Here is a 14,005-nt window from a genome sequence, read left to right as displayed (position 1 = left end):
TTGTGTTCTGTTATCTTTTAATTATTATAAAATATTGAATATGTAGTATTTATTAAAAAATATTTATTATATTTAAAATATTTTGATTGGCTAGTAATGAATATTTATTGAGATGATATAAAGATTCAATAATATAAAAAATAAATAAATAAATTTTTTGTAAGACAATTTTAAATTGAATTATTGAAAATTCATTGCTTTTTAGACTATTTCAAATGACATAACTAAAGCAATTAAGTAAATAAATATTATACTTATTATTTATAAATTAGTTCATAGTTATCACATAATTATTTTAAAATATATTATAAAAAAAATTAATATTAAAAATAATTATACTTATTTTGATTAAGTAACAATTTAAAATTTTAATATTTAAAAAAAACCCTGTATTAAAAACTATCTTAATTAATTTTTATTTAATTTTTTCTTTTAATTTTTTTAGTAATGTTTAAAATTCAATTAAATAAAAACTGTTCTTTTAATATACTGTTACAATTGGTAAGTATTTGCAGCATTGAAATTTTCAATGTGACCATTAATATATAATATTGGGTGTATTTTAGTGTGTGATTGATATCTATGATAATAATTATACACTTGGTATCCAATGGTTATTCAATGGCTGAGATTGATTTGAAAAAAAAAAAAAAAGGAAAAAATGGTCTCTCACGGTGAGAGACCTATGGACGTTGCTCACCTTAGACGGCGCCAAGAAGGCAAGTTTAAACTTATTTTAGAGTTAACATCGTTACCCCCACAATCTAGTTCAAAAACCCCACAATCAAACCCTTCATGAATTACAAAAACCCTTCATTATCCTTTTACGAGTTGCCTAATTTTCTAATTTCAAACTTCATTGTCAAATAGGAGAAGTCAAAATATCAAAATTCCATTTTTAACCTTTTATTACATTGCACCCAAAAACACAATATTTCACCACCAAATTCAAAAAAATTTCAACTAATAACACGCATTAGTCGCACCTAATCTCACCGGTAAGAATCGCCGGAAAATTCCCCGTACCTCGTCGGAAAAATATCAATCTCAATCAGATTCTCTTCCTCACACTGAAACTCCAAATCCATCTTCATCCCTTTCCTACCATCTAAAGCTATCTCAATCAACCCTTCTCCGTCTTCTTCATCCCATTCCTCTATCGTCGGAGACCCACTCTCCGACGAGCTATCCGAATCTGACTCCGGGAAGTAACGATTCAACGAAGCATAATTCGAAACACCCTTATTCCAATTCTCTTCTCTCTCATTTGAATCATCCCATTTTTCTTCACCTTCGTCGTACTCTTCATATATCACCTCCAATGGCGCTCTCACGTTCCATTCCACAAAACACAGACTTTTTTCCAAACCCATTTCAGAATTCACCTCAGTTTCTAATCTCTGTTTCTCTTTTTCTTCTCTGCATTTTCTTGCTCTGTTTTCTTCTTTAACAGATTCATCATGTTTCTGTTGATTTTCCTTTTGTTCATGCTGAATCTTTTGAATTGCACCGATACGGAGGATTGTGAAAAGAAGAACCGCAGTGAGAATAATCACCGGCGAGAGAACTATCTTCGAGAAAAGATGCGGCAAGTAGAAGAGAATCAAGATGCAAAATGTGACAATGCACGAAAACAAAGGATCCCAAGAAATCATAATTTATATATTATATAATCAAGATTATACAGAAATAAATGGTTTTAATTTTAACACAAGAAGGGTTTAAGAGTTTATCATAAGGAAGAAAAGAAATTATATTCAACTCTAGAAAAAATCTAAGAAAAGCAATGTGATGATAGAATATAAAGGAGTGTTTGGGTGATGAGAAAAAGTGAGAAAAAAAGTGATGGGACAGAACATGGCCACTATGCATGGGAAGGCTTTAAAGAGTGTTATTGTGGGGTTTATGAGCTTTATGGCGTGAGAAGAAGGCATGGGATATTAAAGGTTATGAACTAAAATAAACTATAAATCCAATCCAACACAAGGTTTAAAAAAAAAGTCGGAGTTTTGCGATTTCGGTCAGTATATATGTCGTAATATTGATTGCGATCGTTAGGAATTTACCAAAATTTGTTCTTTTAACATGAAAACGCTGATTAACGGGTATTAGTATTGACAACTGTTAATAGTTAATACCGTTTTGTCGCAGATGTTTTCGCGATTGCGGACATTTTCCAACATATCAAAAAAGTTGGTTTGCTTTTGGACTGAACACAAATTTGCGCTGAACACAAGTTGGTTTGATTTTATTGATGGAACTTGTTTATTACTTTTTTTCTTACCTTTAATGGATCAGCAATCTAAATCTATAGTAGAGGTTGATTTTCAGGGTCCAAAATGGTTATACTGTTGAGGACTTTTGGTGGTTTTGTGAATGTGAAATTTCACCTATTCCACATGAGATACAGCCTGGGACTTCTTTTATGGTATAGTCGGTCACTAAGTACCATCGGATTGCACTTCTCTACTTGCTCATTTTTAGTTTCTTATACTTTTTAAGTTAGTTTTTTCTTTTGCTAATTAATGAGGATGGTTTTTTTATAATATTTCAATCAAAAATGCTATCTTGACACCAACACAATATGAAAGTTTTCATAAATAGCGTAAATAATGATATTTATAATTTTAGCTTTTTTACATCTCTTTTTCACTTTTTTCTTTTATAATTTTTTATATTAATTATGTATAAAAATTTGTTTAATATAATTCATAATTTAGTTAATATAGTTATGATATTTAAAAGTACTTTTAAGTGGTAAACTAAAATTGATTACTTGAGTGTAAAACGATAGTTAAATATAATTTATCAATTGGTCATTGAGTGCTTTGATTTAAAAAAAAAAAAGACGTGATAAATAAATTTTGGTTAATGATGTGTCGAAATTTGATTACGTAATTTATTTAATGAGCTCACAGGCATAAAGAACAATTTTAAGTAGTAATATAAAGTTGGTTAATGAAGTGTAAAATGTTGGATATGTAATTAATAATTTAATGTCTGAAAATGATTAATTTATGTATTTTATTGGTTAATGAAGCAGTGAAAATGATAATGAGTTATAAGTAAAATAAGTTATCAATAACATACATATTTGAGGTTTAATGAAATGATGAAGTTGATTAATGACATAATATTATATTTGCGATACAAAATAATAATAAAAATTATTATTTATTATTATTATTATAAATGATATTTTTACTTTAAAAATATTTGAAAAAAATATATGTGTTTGTGTAAATATTTGTGTCACTTTTCTCCGTAGCATGTGTTGCATGGATGTGATAGATTATTGCGAAATTAAAAATGTAGGTCTAGTTTGCAAAGGAAAAATAGATTAAACAATACTTATAATTTTTTCATTAACATCCAATAATGCAATAACATTACACTTAAGTAGTTAAGATTTTCAATAAATAAATGTGAAATTCTGGTATGCAAATATCAGATGTCCTAAGAGATGTCGAGACACTGACATTTGAGCAAATTATGAATCACAATATAAACACAGGTAAGAATACTGAAAGTAAAAGAACACACATAATTATTAACCTAGTTCGGTATACAACAACACATATTCTAGGGGCTACCAAGCCAGGGACGAAGTCAACTAAATAGTATCAATTTATAGACCCACAACAAACTATCACCAGTTTACAATCTACTCATTTAATTATTACCCGTGCTTAACTTCTACCTAAGACTCACCTAGGTATGAGACCCTTCTCAAATTCCTTCCAATCACAACATTGACTGAACAACTCTAAACACTTTAGGATAATTTTAGAAGACACATTTCAAAGACACACAATCATTCAATGCTTAAAAGCTTATGAATGAATGACACAACTTACAACACAATAGAAACAATCATACTCTTTTATCAAGATGATATTAGAGAGACTCACAAATAACACACACAAACCCTAACAAAAACATATGTAAGTTCCACAATAAAACTAGATTAGTGATAATCTATTTAAAGCACACATATGGACTGATTTGGGCTTCAAAAACGCAGCAGGGAAACTGCTAAAGATCTACAAAAACTTCTCCATAAAAATAGGTCTTCAGTAAAAAAATTCCTAAAATGTATCAACATTCCTAAAATGTCTCAATATTTAGAAAACTGAATGCTTTTGAGTACCAACAAGATCTGTGATTCCTTATTCTTAGACGGCACGAAGGATTACTTAATATTCCCAAAATATTCAGTAATTAAATCAAACCAACTGAATCCAAACTGTAAACTTTAACAGACCAGATGTCCTATTTTTCTGGTTAGGACATCGCATGTTGAACCTGCAAGTTTAAACATCTTGTTCAACATGTTGCTGTCAAGTTAGTTTACCAAAATTCATGTCACTCATAATTTCATAGAAATAACAAAATGGGTCTTAACCACTTTTGAAAACAACACTAAACAAAATAACAAAGTAGATAATTTCTATTACACTCCCTTTTGAAATTGATAGCAATCTTTAAGCCATATTGGTTTCTTTCTTTTTCTCTAAGCCATGACCTAAATATTTAACCTTATCCACTGCAAAAACACACATAGACAACCTAGTAACAAAAACACGCCACTCTAACAAGGTTAAAATAATATGTAAATGAACTATGTCATCACTCAAATTTGAACTGTAAATTAGGATATCATAAAAAAAACTAGTGCAAATTGTCGTAAGTAGAGACATAACAATTCACTCATGGCAGATTGAAAAGTTGAAGGTGCGTTTGTAAGCGCAAAAGGAGCCACTAAAGTTCATAGTGATCATCAAAAGTTCTAATAGAAATTTTATGAGTATCTTCTAAAGCAACCATAATCTAATGATAACTTGAGCGCAAATCTATTTTGGTAAAAATTAAAATAAAACAATTAATAATAACTTTTTAAGGTGATCTTGCAACTTGAGCTCCCAACTTCTCAAATTTAACATGGTAATCAACAACAGAACCCTCTTATTTAAACTTAAATAATTTTTTATGATAGTTAGCATATGTTGAAGGGCCAAATCATAACTCTTAAGATTTTGTAAATAAAAGATCAATCTAACAACATATGATTCTAGCGCATCCATTTAAATCAGTATAAAGCCTCACCCTTCATGTAAAATACATCTAATGATATGCGATTTTTAGGTGGAAATTAATAAAAAAATAAAAAATAGTACAGTTTGAAACAACCATTTTAAAAGATTCGAACCATCAAACACAACAAGTTCCAATTCTAGTGTTTTAGATAAAGATTTGGGTATGTTGAGGAATCTATGGTGAGGGGTATTGATGGAAAATAGGAATATTGAAAAAGTGGTGTGTTTGAAAAGGATGTTGGGAGATTGATGTAGATGGGTCTCTTAAAGGATTGAGGAGAAAACAGGGGTGGTGGTAGTGGTGATGTTATTGTGTTTCTCATAGTAATAGTAAAATGAGGTTGAATATAATTATTGGAAAATGTAGCAATGTATGAAGGGATAAGGCTAGCATGTGTAAATATAAGGGTAAAATGGGAGATAATAGATGTAATAACAGGTCCATAACTCTGGGGGAAATCGAGGGTTGATAGTTAAGTTGGTGCTATGTGAATAATGATGGTTTGTTGCAATCTAATTTGAGTCATTAAATTTATCAGAATGATCATGATAGATTCATGTATAGAATTCAAATATGATGTTGATTATCCTTCTTAGTGTGGATGTTCTTCAACTATTGCTCCAAATTATGACTTGGATCATGAAACATCTCATCCATTTGATGTTAAGTGTGGATGATTGCATCTTCAATATGTTTATGATTAACTTAAATTACATCCCACAAGTCCTTAGTGGAAGAGTTTGTCAGTTTAGGAGGCACTGAATACAGAATGAAAAACACCAACGATATTCTATTGCTTGGGCTAAAAATGTAGATCTAGATTTCAAAGGAATAATGCATAAAACAATACTTCATAATTTTTATTAACCTCCATAAAACATCGGACTAGTGCTGTTTTAAAAGCGGTTTTCTTGAGAGTTTAATTATAAACTTTGAGCTATTGAAGGTTATGCCCACAAATCTTAATACAATATGATCTTGAAATTTTTACAAGCTTATTCTCAACTAATGACATCTTTTTCTCCAGGTTAAGCTAACAAACTATTTAGAGATTTATGGCTTATCTCAATAACCAAAACAAATCTTTTTTTCTCGACATAGCTTAAGAAACCAACCACAAAGATTTTATGATAAGTTAATCTCTCAAATCAAACTTGATCTCTCAAGAGTGTCACACTCTTAAGAATTTAAACGACCACCCCGACCACTTGCAAAAATGTATTCTTCACAAGCAAATATTTACTTACAAGCACTTAGACATTACAAAGTGGAAAGAAATATTTTCTAAAGAGAGGAAGAAATTAAAGAGATAAATTTCAAAGAAATATTAAAATTTTAAGTGGTGTGTTATGAAGTGAAGGTGTGCCTCCTTTTATAGTAGTTGGAAAAATAAAAAATAGAAATAATTCATGGGCCAATCGATTGGCATAAGGCTCCAATCAATTGACCAACTCATTTCTAATAGATTAGCAAATTCAAATAAAAACATTGTATCCAAATGGATTATCTACAAAAGGAGTTCAAACTTCAAAGATGAAGAAACAACTATGAAATAAAGGTTATAACTTTATCATATTTTAAACGTACTTATATGAAGTGCAGTAATAAAGTGAAACATACATCAAGACATAAAAAAATACTACCCCAAAATCTTCTTTTATTTGGAGGTGGAAATTTGGTGCATATCCTTACCTGCCTCCTTTGTTTTTCTACATTGTTCTAAACTATATATTTAGAGTAAATTAGTAATTTTTGCATAACACAATGCCATACCCTAATTTTTGACCCTAAGATAATACATTATTTGCATCTCAATCATCAATCAAGAGCTCCATCTTAAACCTCTGCTTTTGGTTCTGTGCTCACCTCATCTGTAAGGGGGATCATCAAGCACCAATGTTTATTTTAGTTTGTACATGTTATACTAACCAAAATACCAAAAATATTGCCGTGTGCTTTTGTATGATTGTGTTTTGTAGGTACCAAATCAAAGTATCCATCAAAAAGGGCATATTACAACATTTTCATTGTGCAAATCGATTTGCATAAAGTGTAAATCGATTTACACAACTGTTTCTGCACCAGATTTGCTTCTGCCATCAGTGCAAACCGATTTGCATAAGACAACAATCAATTTGCATAACTGTTTTTGCACCATATTTTGCCTTTTTCAGCAGTGCAAATTGATTTGTATAATGTGTAAATCGATTGCACCAGTGCGAATTTTGAAGAATGAAGGCAATTTTCATCTTTTGAGGAGTGTGTCACCATTTTCACGTGAGGAGTGAATGTTCTAGATTGCACAATCAGCTATCTACCTCATCTTGATCAAGTCATATCAAGTACCCTCACTTGATGACATGTGCACCATTGGATCATAATTTTGGCTCCAAATTCATTTACCAAACTTAATTTCATTTACAAGCCTAACTTCAAACCACCACTAATCCCAAGCCTAAATCCTATAAATAGAGACCTCTACCTCTTCATTTCACAAGCTTGGAGAGCCAAAGAAACTCTTGCATTTTCTCTTCCCATCCTTACCAAATCACTCAAAGCTCTTTCATAAAATAGTTAGTGAGCTCCGCATTGAACCTCACTAACTTTGAGCTAAACCTTCATCCAAACACTCTTTCTTCATCAATTGTTGGTAGATCAAAGCATTTGGTGGTGTGTTCTTGAAGAAGATTCAAAGTTTGTGAAATAATGGGTAAATCTCTAGATCCATTCCATCTTCCAAGATGTGATCCATTGTTGTTTGTGTTTGATGCACCTTTGGTGCTACATTGATGTTATTTGATGGTGATTTGATGGTATTTTCGTGCACATTTGTATCCAAGATCACAAGGTGTTTGGTTTTATGTTTAAACAAGTTTTACTCTCTTTATTTGTTGTTTTTTTTGAAAAACTGTACAGTGCAAATCGATTTACATCTTATGCAAATCGATTTGCATAGTTATTTTCTGCAGAGAATTTGAAAATCTGAGTTATGCAAATCGATTTACACTCTGTGCAAATCGATTTGCAGCTGACAGAATGCTGTTTTTTCTTTTTTAAACTTGTTTTTGGTATCTCTTCTTCCTCTACTTCATTAATATCATTGGATCTAGAATGTTGATAGGTTTGAAAGAACCAAATCCATAATATTAGATGAATGATATTAATGATAGTTTGAGTGATTTTATCTTAATGTAACTCCATCTTTCTTCTTCTTCTTTTTATTTTGGTCGATGAAAATCTTCAACATCATTGAAATTCTTTTGGATTCTAGATGAAGATGAAACCACTACTTATTTTCTTTTCGTGCGATATTGCTTTCGGAGAACGATCTATATATCGTATCTCTCGCATGCATTAGCACAAAAAATTGTTGACCGGCCTCGTTGTAGGGTGACTTTTACATAAGTCACTTGGTGATCTGCTTAACATAGCGCAACATTTCGTGTCCCGAATAAAAAGATCCAATATGGCAGAGATTGTATGCGGTTGGTTTAAGACTTATGGAAGTTTATCTTCTAGTCGCTATGATTTTATCAAGCTTTTGATGAACTTCCATTAAATTTAAACCTGAGATCATCATTCACTCACCATCGATCTTCATTACTAACAAATCGATGATATACTTGACAAGTTTCAAGATGGTCATCTTGCTAACAATTAACAATTGACTTTAATTTCTGCACTTTATTATATTGCTCTTTATATTTCTCGCTTTATGCTTTATTTTATCATTCATCACGTTTATGTTTCCACTATTTTCTCTTTGTCCATTTGGACATATTGTTTATGTTTCCGCTATTTTCTCTTTGTCCATTCGGACGTTTTTTTTATATTTCCGTCATTTTCCGTTTTCCCATTTGGACCATATTTTATTTTTGTGCTAAAAATTTAATAAACAACTTAAAACGATAAAAAACACTTAAGGCTCTATGGACTATTGGTTACTATCCCGAGCATTTTGGAGATCTGGACCTTTTGGACTTAGCACCTATGTACTTTGTTATTCTGTTATTATTCTGTCTGGCATTGGGTTGTTGTCTGTTTGTGTATGCAGGTATTTCCTCGAAAGTCATTGATGGTTAATTCCAAGGCATTGTGATAAGGAATTTACCTGTACTCAGCCGTTACTCTGACCGATTTTCGTCAAGAGATTTTATGATGTGTTCCAAAGATTTGGTGCAAGTGGTTCTAAAGATAATAAGTTCATCTGGATCCCCAAGTGGTAATGTGTTGGTTTAGTGTTGGTAGTCCAAGGATGGGAAATCTACCTTGACTCTTAATGTCAAGTGTTGGTTTCTTATTTGGTCAGATCATTCTTTTCCTTAGCTTTTATTTTATGCTTTACGATAGTCCCTTCATCTCCTCCCCTTCTTAGATTTTCAAAATCTTCTCCCTTTTTCCAAAACATTCTTATGTTTCTAAAACTCTTTTAAACATCTTTCTTTAAAAAATATCTTTTGCCCTTGTTGGCATATTTCTTTTAAAGTTTAGACATGATTAATTATTGTGGTGAGTTGCGATACCCCACGATATTGATATTGATTGATATGACTGAATCTTTTCCACTTGAGAGAGCTAGTGGCATACTTGTTGATTTTATCCAAGTTGGAGCTCTTCTTTCATTTGTGATGCAAAGAATCCATCTGTTCTCATGTTCAAGATTAATAGCTGAGTATTCTCTCTTACGATGATAAAGTGTTTATTCCTTTTTAAAATCTTCTCTCTTAAGTGGAACTATATTAGCTCTGACTTCTCCATTGCACCGAGGAGGTATGTAGGCACAAGATGTAATGTCTTGCCGAACTTATTTTTAAAAAATCAAACAAACCTTTTCTTTCACACACAATATTTTTTAATAAACATAAATTTTCAAAAAGGTTCATGTAGAGTACCATAGATATGAGGGGTGTTTAAAACCTTCCCTTTGTATAATCAACGCCCGTACCTAAGATCTCTTTTTGTTTTAAAATCAAACTTTGGATTTATTTCGCTCTTTTCCCATTTCCTTTGAAAACAATAAAGCGCGGTGACGACTTTCACTTAAATAACGAATAAAGTCAGTCAATGGCTTTGATATCAGATTTTCCTCGCTACACACAAGTATAATTTTTAGAAGAAAAAAAAATAGCATAAAAGCACATGTATTCCTTAATTGAAATAAACAAAAGGTGAATTCTTATCTATCCAACACAAAAAGTTGGGTAAAGTTACCCTTAGTGTAAAATGCTTTGGAAACAACAAAAATATATATTATTTAATAATTAATTAAATAGGACAAAATTAAATGTGCAATGTAATTGGTGAAATGTAAACTACCCAACTTTTTGTGATGGGTAGAGAAGTTGTCCCCGAAACAAAAATTATGTATCGTGCAAGATATGTTACAACATTACTAGTTATAAAAGACCTCCTCCTCACAGTATTCAAGCTTGTCCACTCCAAAAAATTATAATCTAAAACCATCTCACCTATATCCAAAGTCAAAGAAGCCTTTGTTCCTAGACAAATCAAAAGGATATGCAACCTATATAATGCTAAATAATTATATTATAAACTTTGAATAATCTAACAGGGAGCAATATCTAGCATAATAATGAATATATTTTGAGGGGAAATTGAATACACCCGAGACTGTGACGGGCATGGATGACGGTGATGGAAGTCGATGGAAACAATGGCTTGGGAGTTATAGGAGGAAGTGGAAGGGGTCGACTTGTTTCAATTTGTGTAACAGCGATAGGGTTTTGTTTGAGAAAGATAAAGAGAGATTAGAGAGGTGTGAAGAATGAAAGGCCTTTTGTGTTTTTCGCCAAATATATTTTTACTATTTAGTTTGTTAAATAATTTTTTTTTACAGTGTGAGAAACACGTTTTTTATCTATAAGAGAAAAATCATATTATAATTTACACTCTTGAAAAAAAAGTTTATAATGAAAGAAGTAAAATTATCAGGTAAAAAACAAAAAGAAAAAAATGATGAAAAGAGAAAAATAAAAGATAATTTCAAGAAAGTTTATAATGAAAGAAGTAAAATTATCAGGTAAAAAACAAAAAGAAAAAAATGATGAAAAGAGAAAAATAAAAGATAATTTCTTTGATACTCATGAGTTTTGATTGGGTACTAGAATTTTTAAAATAAATAAATTTAAATTTTTTTATTTATTTTAAAATAAGACATGACGTTAAATATAATTGTATTTATATCCAACTAAATTCAAAAGTATTTGATTGTTCACCTAAATAAAAAAACATTGCGGAAATACTCTGTGTAAATAATGGCAGTTGAAAATGCCGCAAAACAAATTATATTACGTCGTTTGGAGAAAATGTCGTAATTCACGGTAATTTGTGGCAGTTTTTGTAACCGTCCTAATAAACTTGCCACAATTTACCCTTTTTTTTAGTGATAAGAAATTTGAAGTATGTCCTAAATTTTATTGAAATGGAGAACTATGAGAATGTTTTAGTTAGTTATATATCAAAGAAAAACAATCATTAGGTTTGGAATTAGGACTAGAAGAGTGACAAGACAACAATGATATGTGATAAATAATAATGAAGAATTAGTTGGAATTAGTCGAATGGTCTTTCACTGGTTTTTCATTAATTGATGTTTCATATTTAATATATTATGAATAAACGTTCATTTCGGTATATAATTTAGCTAATTTGAAGAAAAAGAAAACAAGTGAGCTGAACCTAAGAAAGAAAAACATATAGCATCCAATACAATAATATTAATATTAATATAATTTATTTCTTTGAGATTTCACACTAGATGTGACTTTCACATTACCTATGACTTAGTAGGTATACTTTGTTCAAATCTGAAAAAATTCTCTGGATCAACCTTAGTTTTTACATTCACTAGCCTATCAAAATTATCTTTGAAATACTTGCTTCCATAAGTTCTAGCAATGTCAAATTTTGTTGCATTACTATGTTGATTAACACCAACATCAGCATCCCTATAGTTGAGGAATGCTTCCCTAGGAGAATTTGAGACATACGGAGTCATGAATTCTTCAATAGATTTTGAAAAGTTCAAATGACTTTTAGTATTCCCATGAGTTTCGTCAATCCAATTATTAAAATACCCAATCATGAACAAATTGCCTGCTCTATGAGGAAACGGTGTTTCTGATGGCAATATCTCCTCCATTCTTCCACCATAAGGATTCCATTGTATAAACATAGTCCCGCCTTCAATCATCAGCTTCCATAGAGATTCTATAGCTTCTTTTGGAATAGGTTTCTTCACATAATCAGATTTACGTTTGAAATAAATTGCTTGAGATTCTTTTGCTTCTTCCAACATTGATTCAATTGGAGTACCAATTGGACTGTCATACCAAAAAACAGTACTATTAATCCAAGGCATTAATATGCAATCACTTTTCTTCAAACCTAATTCTGGGAAACTATCACTCACCAACGGTAAGAGCCTCTCAATTGTCCCCAAATATTGACCAACGAAATTAATTTGCATACTTTTCTTACCGGTTTCACCACTTTGAACAACATTATGAACGACTCTAATGAAAAGATCTTTATGGAATTTCGGTGCAACTAATTGCCATTTGTAAACAATATCAGTTGCACCTTCATCCACAGTCCTTGAGACATTGAAAACAGTAACTTTTGGAGGAACTTGAACCAATTTGATTTTCCATGAAAGAATAACACCAAAACTAGCTCCACCACCACCTCTTATAGCCCAAAAAAGATCTTCTCCCATTGATTTTCTATCAAGGATGTTACCATTGGCATCAACAATTTTCGCATCAATGATATTATCAACAGAAAGGCCATATTTCCGCATCAAATTTCCATACCCACCACCAGAATAATGACCACCAGAACCTAAAGTAAAACAAACCCCAGCTGGGAAAGCAAGAGAATTGCTTTCCTTTGCAATGTTATAATAAATTTTACCATTTGTTGCACCAGATTCAACCCATGCTGTTTTCTCTTGTACATTGACATCAACAGAATTGAGATGCAATGTGTCAAGTACAACAAAAGGCACATCTGATACATATGAGTAACCTTCACTGTCATGGCCTCCGCTTCGGATTCTGATTTGAATGTTGTTACTTTTTGCACATTTAACTGTTGCTTGAACATGAGAACCATCTTTTGGGGTTACAATTGCCCAGGGTTTTGGTGTTGTTGGTGTTTTAAATATCTTGTTAAGTATTTTCTTGTTGAGGATGGTAGAGAATGAGGGTTTGTTTGGTGTGTAAATGACTTCAGAGACAGTGGAATTAGGAGAAAAACAATTGATAAAATTTTGAATGGGTGATTGTGATGTTGTTGCTGAAATAGACATGACAATGGTTAAAATTGTATAGAGGAAATTCATTGTCCCCATTGTTACCATGGTATAGTAAAAATGTCGTGTGCTTATTTGATGTGCCTCTTTTCATGTAACATTGTACTCTATATATATATTCATGGATCATCCACATTTTCAATGAAAAAAAAATCATTTTTTAAAAAGAAGAAAATATTATATTTGTTTGAAAACTCAAAAACACTTTCCCATTTTAAAACTTTTTTCTAAAACCTGTTTGACTGCAAACTTGGTAAAATTAGTTTCCAAAACCATTCCTGTATTTTATTTTTGGAAACTATAAAATAGGCAAATTTAAACTTTTTCTTTTTTTTCCTATGTAATCCCATATTTATAAAAATGTTTATTTTTTAATTTATTAAATAATTATTATATCTGATCTGATGAAATCAAATATATTAACTATTCATCGAATTTAAAAACAATTATATTTTTTATAAATAAGATTAGAGGAGTAATTTTCAGTTTTTGTACTTAATTTTTTTTCACTGCTCTTTTAACTTACTGTATTAATGTAATGTCAAAAAGTTGTTTTGAAAAAGTACATGGTAA

The 14,005-nt window shown here is 30.8% G+C and overlaps 2 protein-coding genes across 2 annotated transcripts; both read right to left on the bottom strand.

Annotated features, from left to right (window-relative positions):
• Nucleotides 1-717: 717 nt before the first annotated feature.
• On the bottom strand, nucleotides 718-1,779 carry LOC131607525 (uncharacterized). The gene has a single exon (XM_058879524.1). It carries the CDS (start codon nucleotides 1,653-1,655, stop codon nucleotides 993-995), a length of 663 nt encoding a protein of 220 aa, XP_058735507.1. The 5' UTR covers nucleotides 1,656-1,779; the 3' UTR covers nucleotides 718-992.
• Nucleotides 1,780-11,893: 10,114 nt separating this feature from the next.
• LOC131607524 (berberine bridge enzyme-like 17) lies at nucleotides 11,894-13,480 on the bottom strand. The gene has a single exon (XM_058879523.1). The coding sequence runs from the start codon at nucleotides 13,478-13,480 to the stop codon at nucleotides 11,894-11,896; it is 1,587 nt and encodes a 528-aa protein (XP_058735506.1).
• Nucleotides 13,481-14,005: the final 525 nt, after the last annotated feature.

This window comes from Vicia villosa, linkage group LG5 (genome assembly GCF_029867415.1).
Source record: "Vicia villosa cultivar HV-30 ecotype Madison, WI linkage group LG5, Vvil1.0, whole genome shotgun sequence".
NCBI classification, from domain to species: domain Eukaryota; kingdom Viridiplantae; phylum Streptophyta; class Magnoliopsida; order Fabales; family Fabaceae; genus Vicia; species Vicia villosa.
The sequence above is the reverse complement of the archived record's forward strand: the minus strand, read 5'-3'. Positions and strand labels throughout refer to the sequence as shown.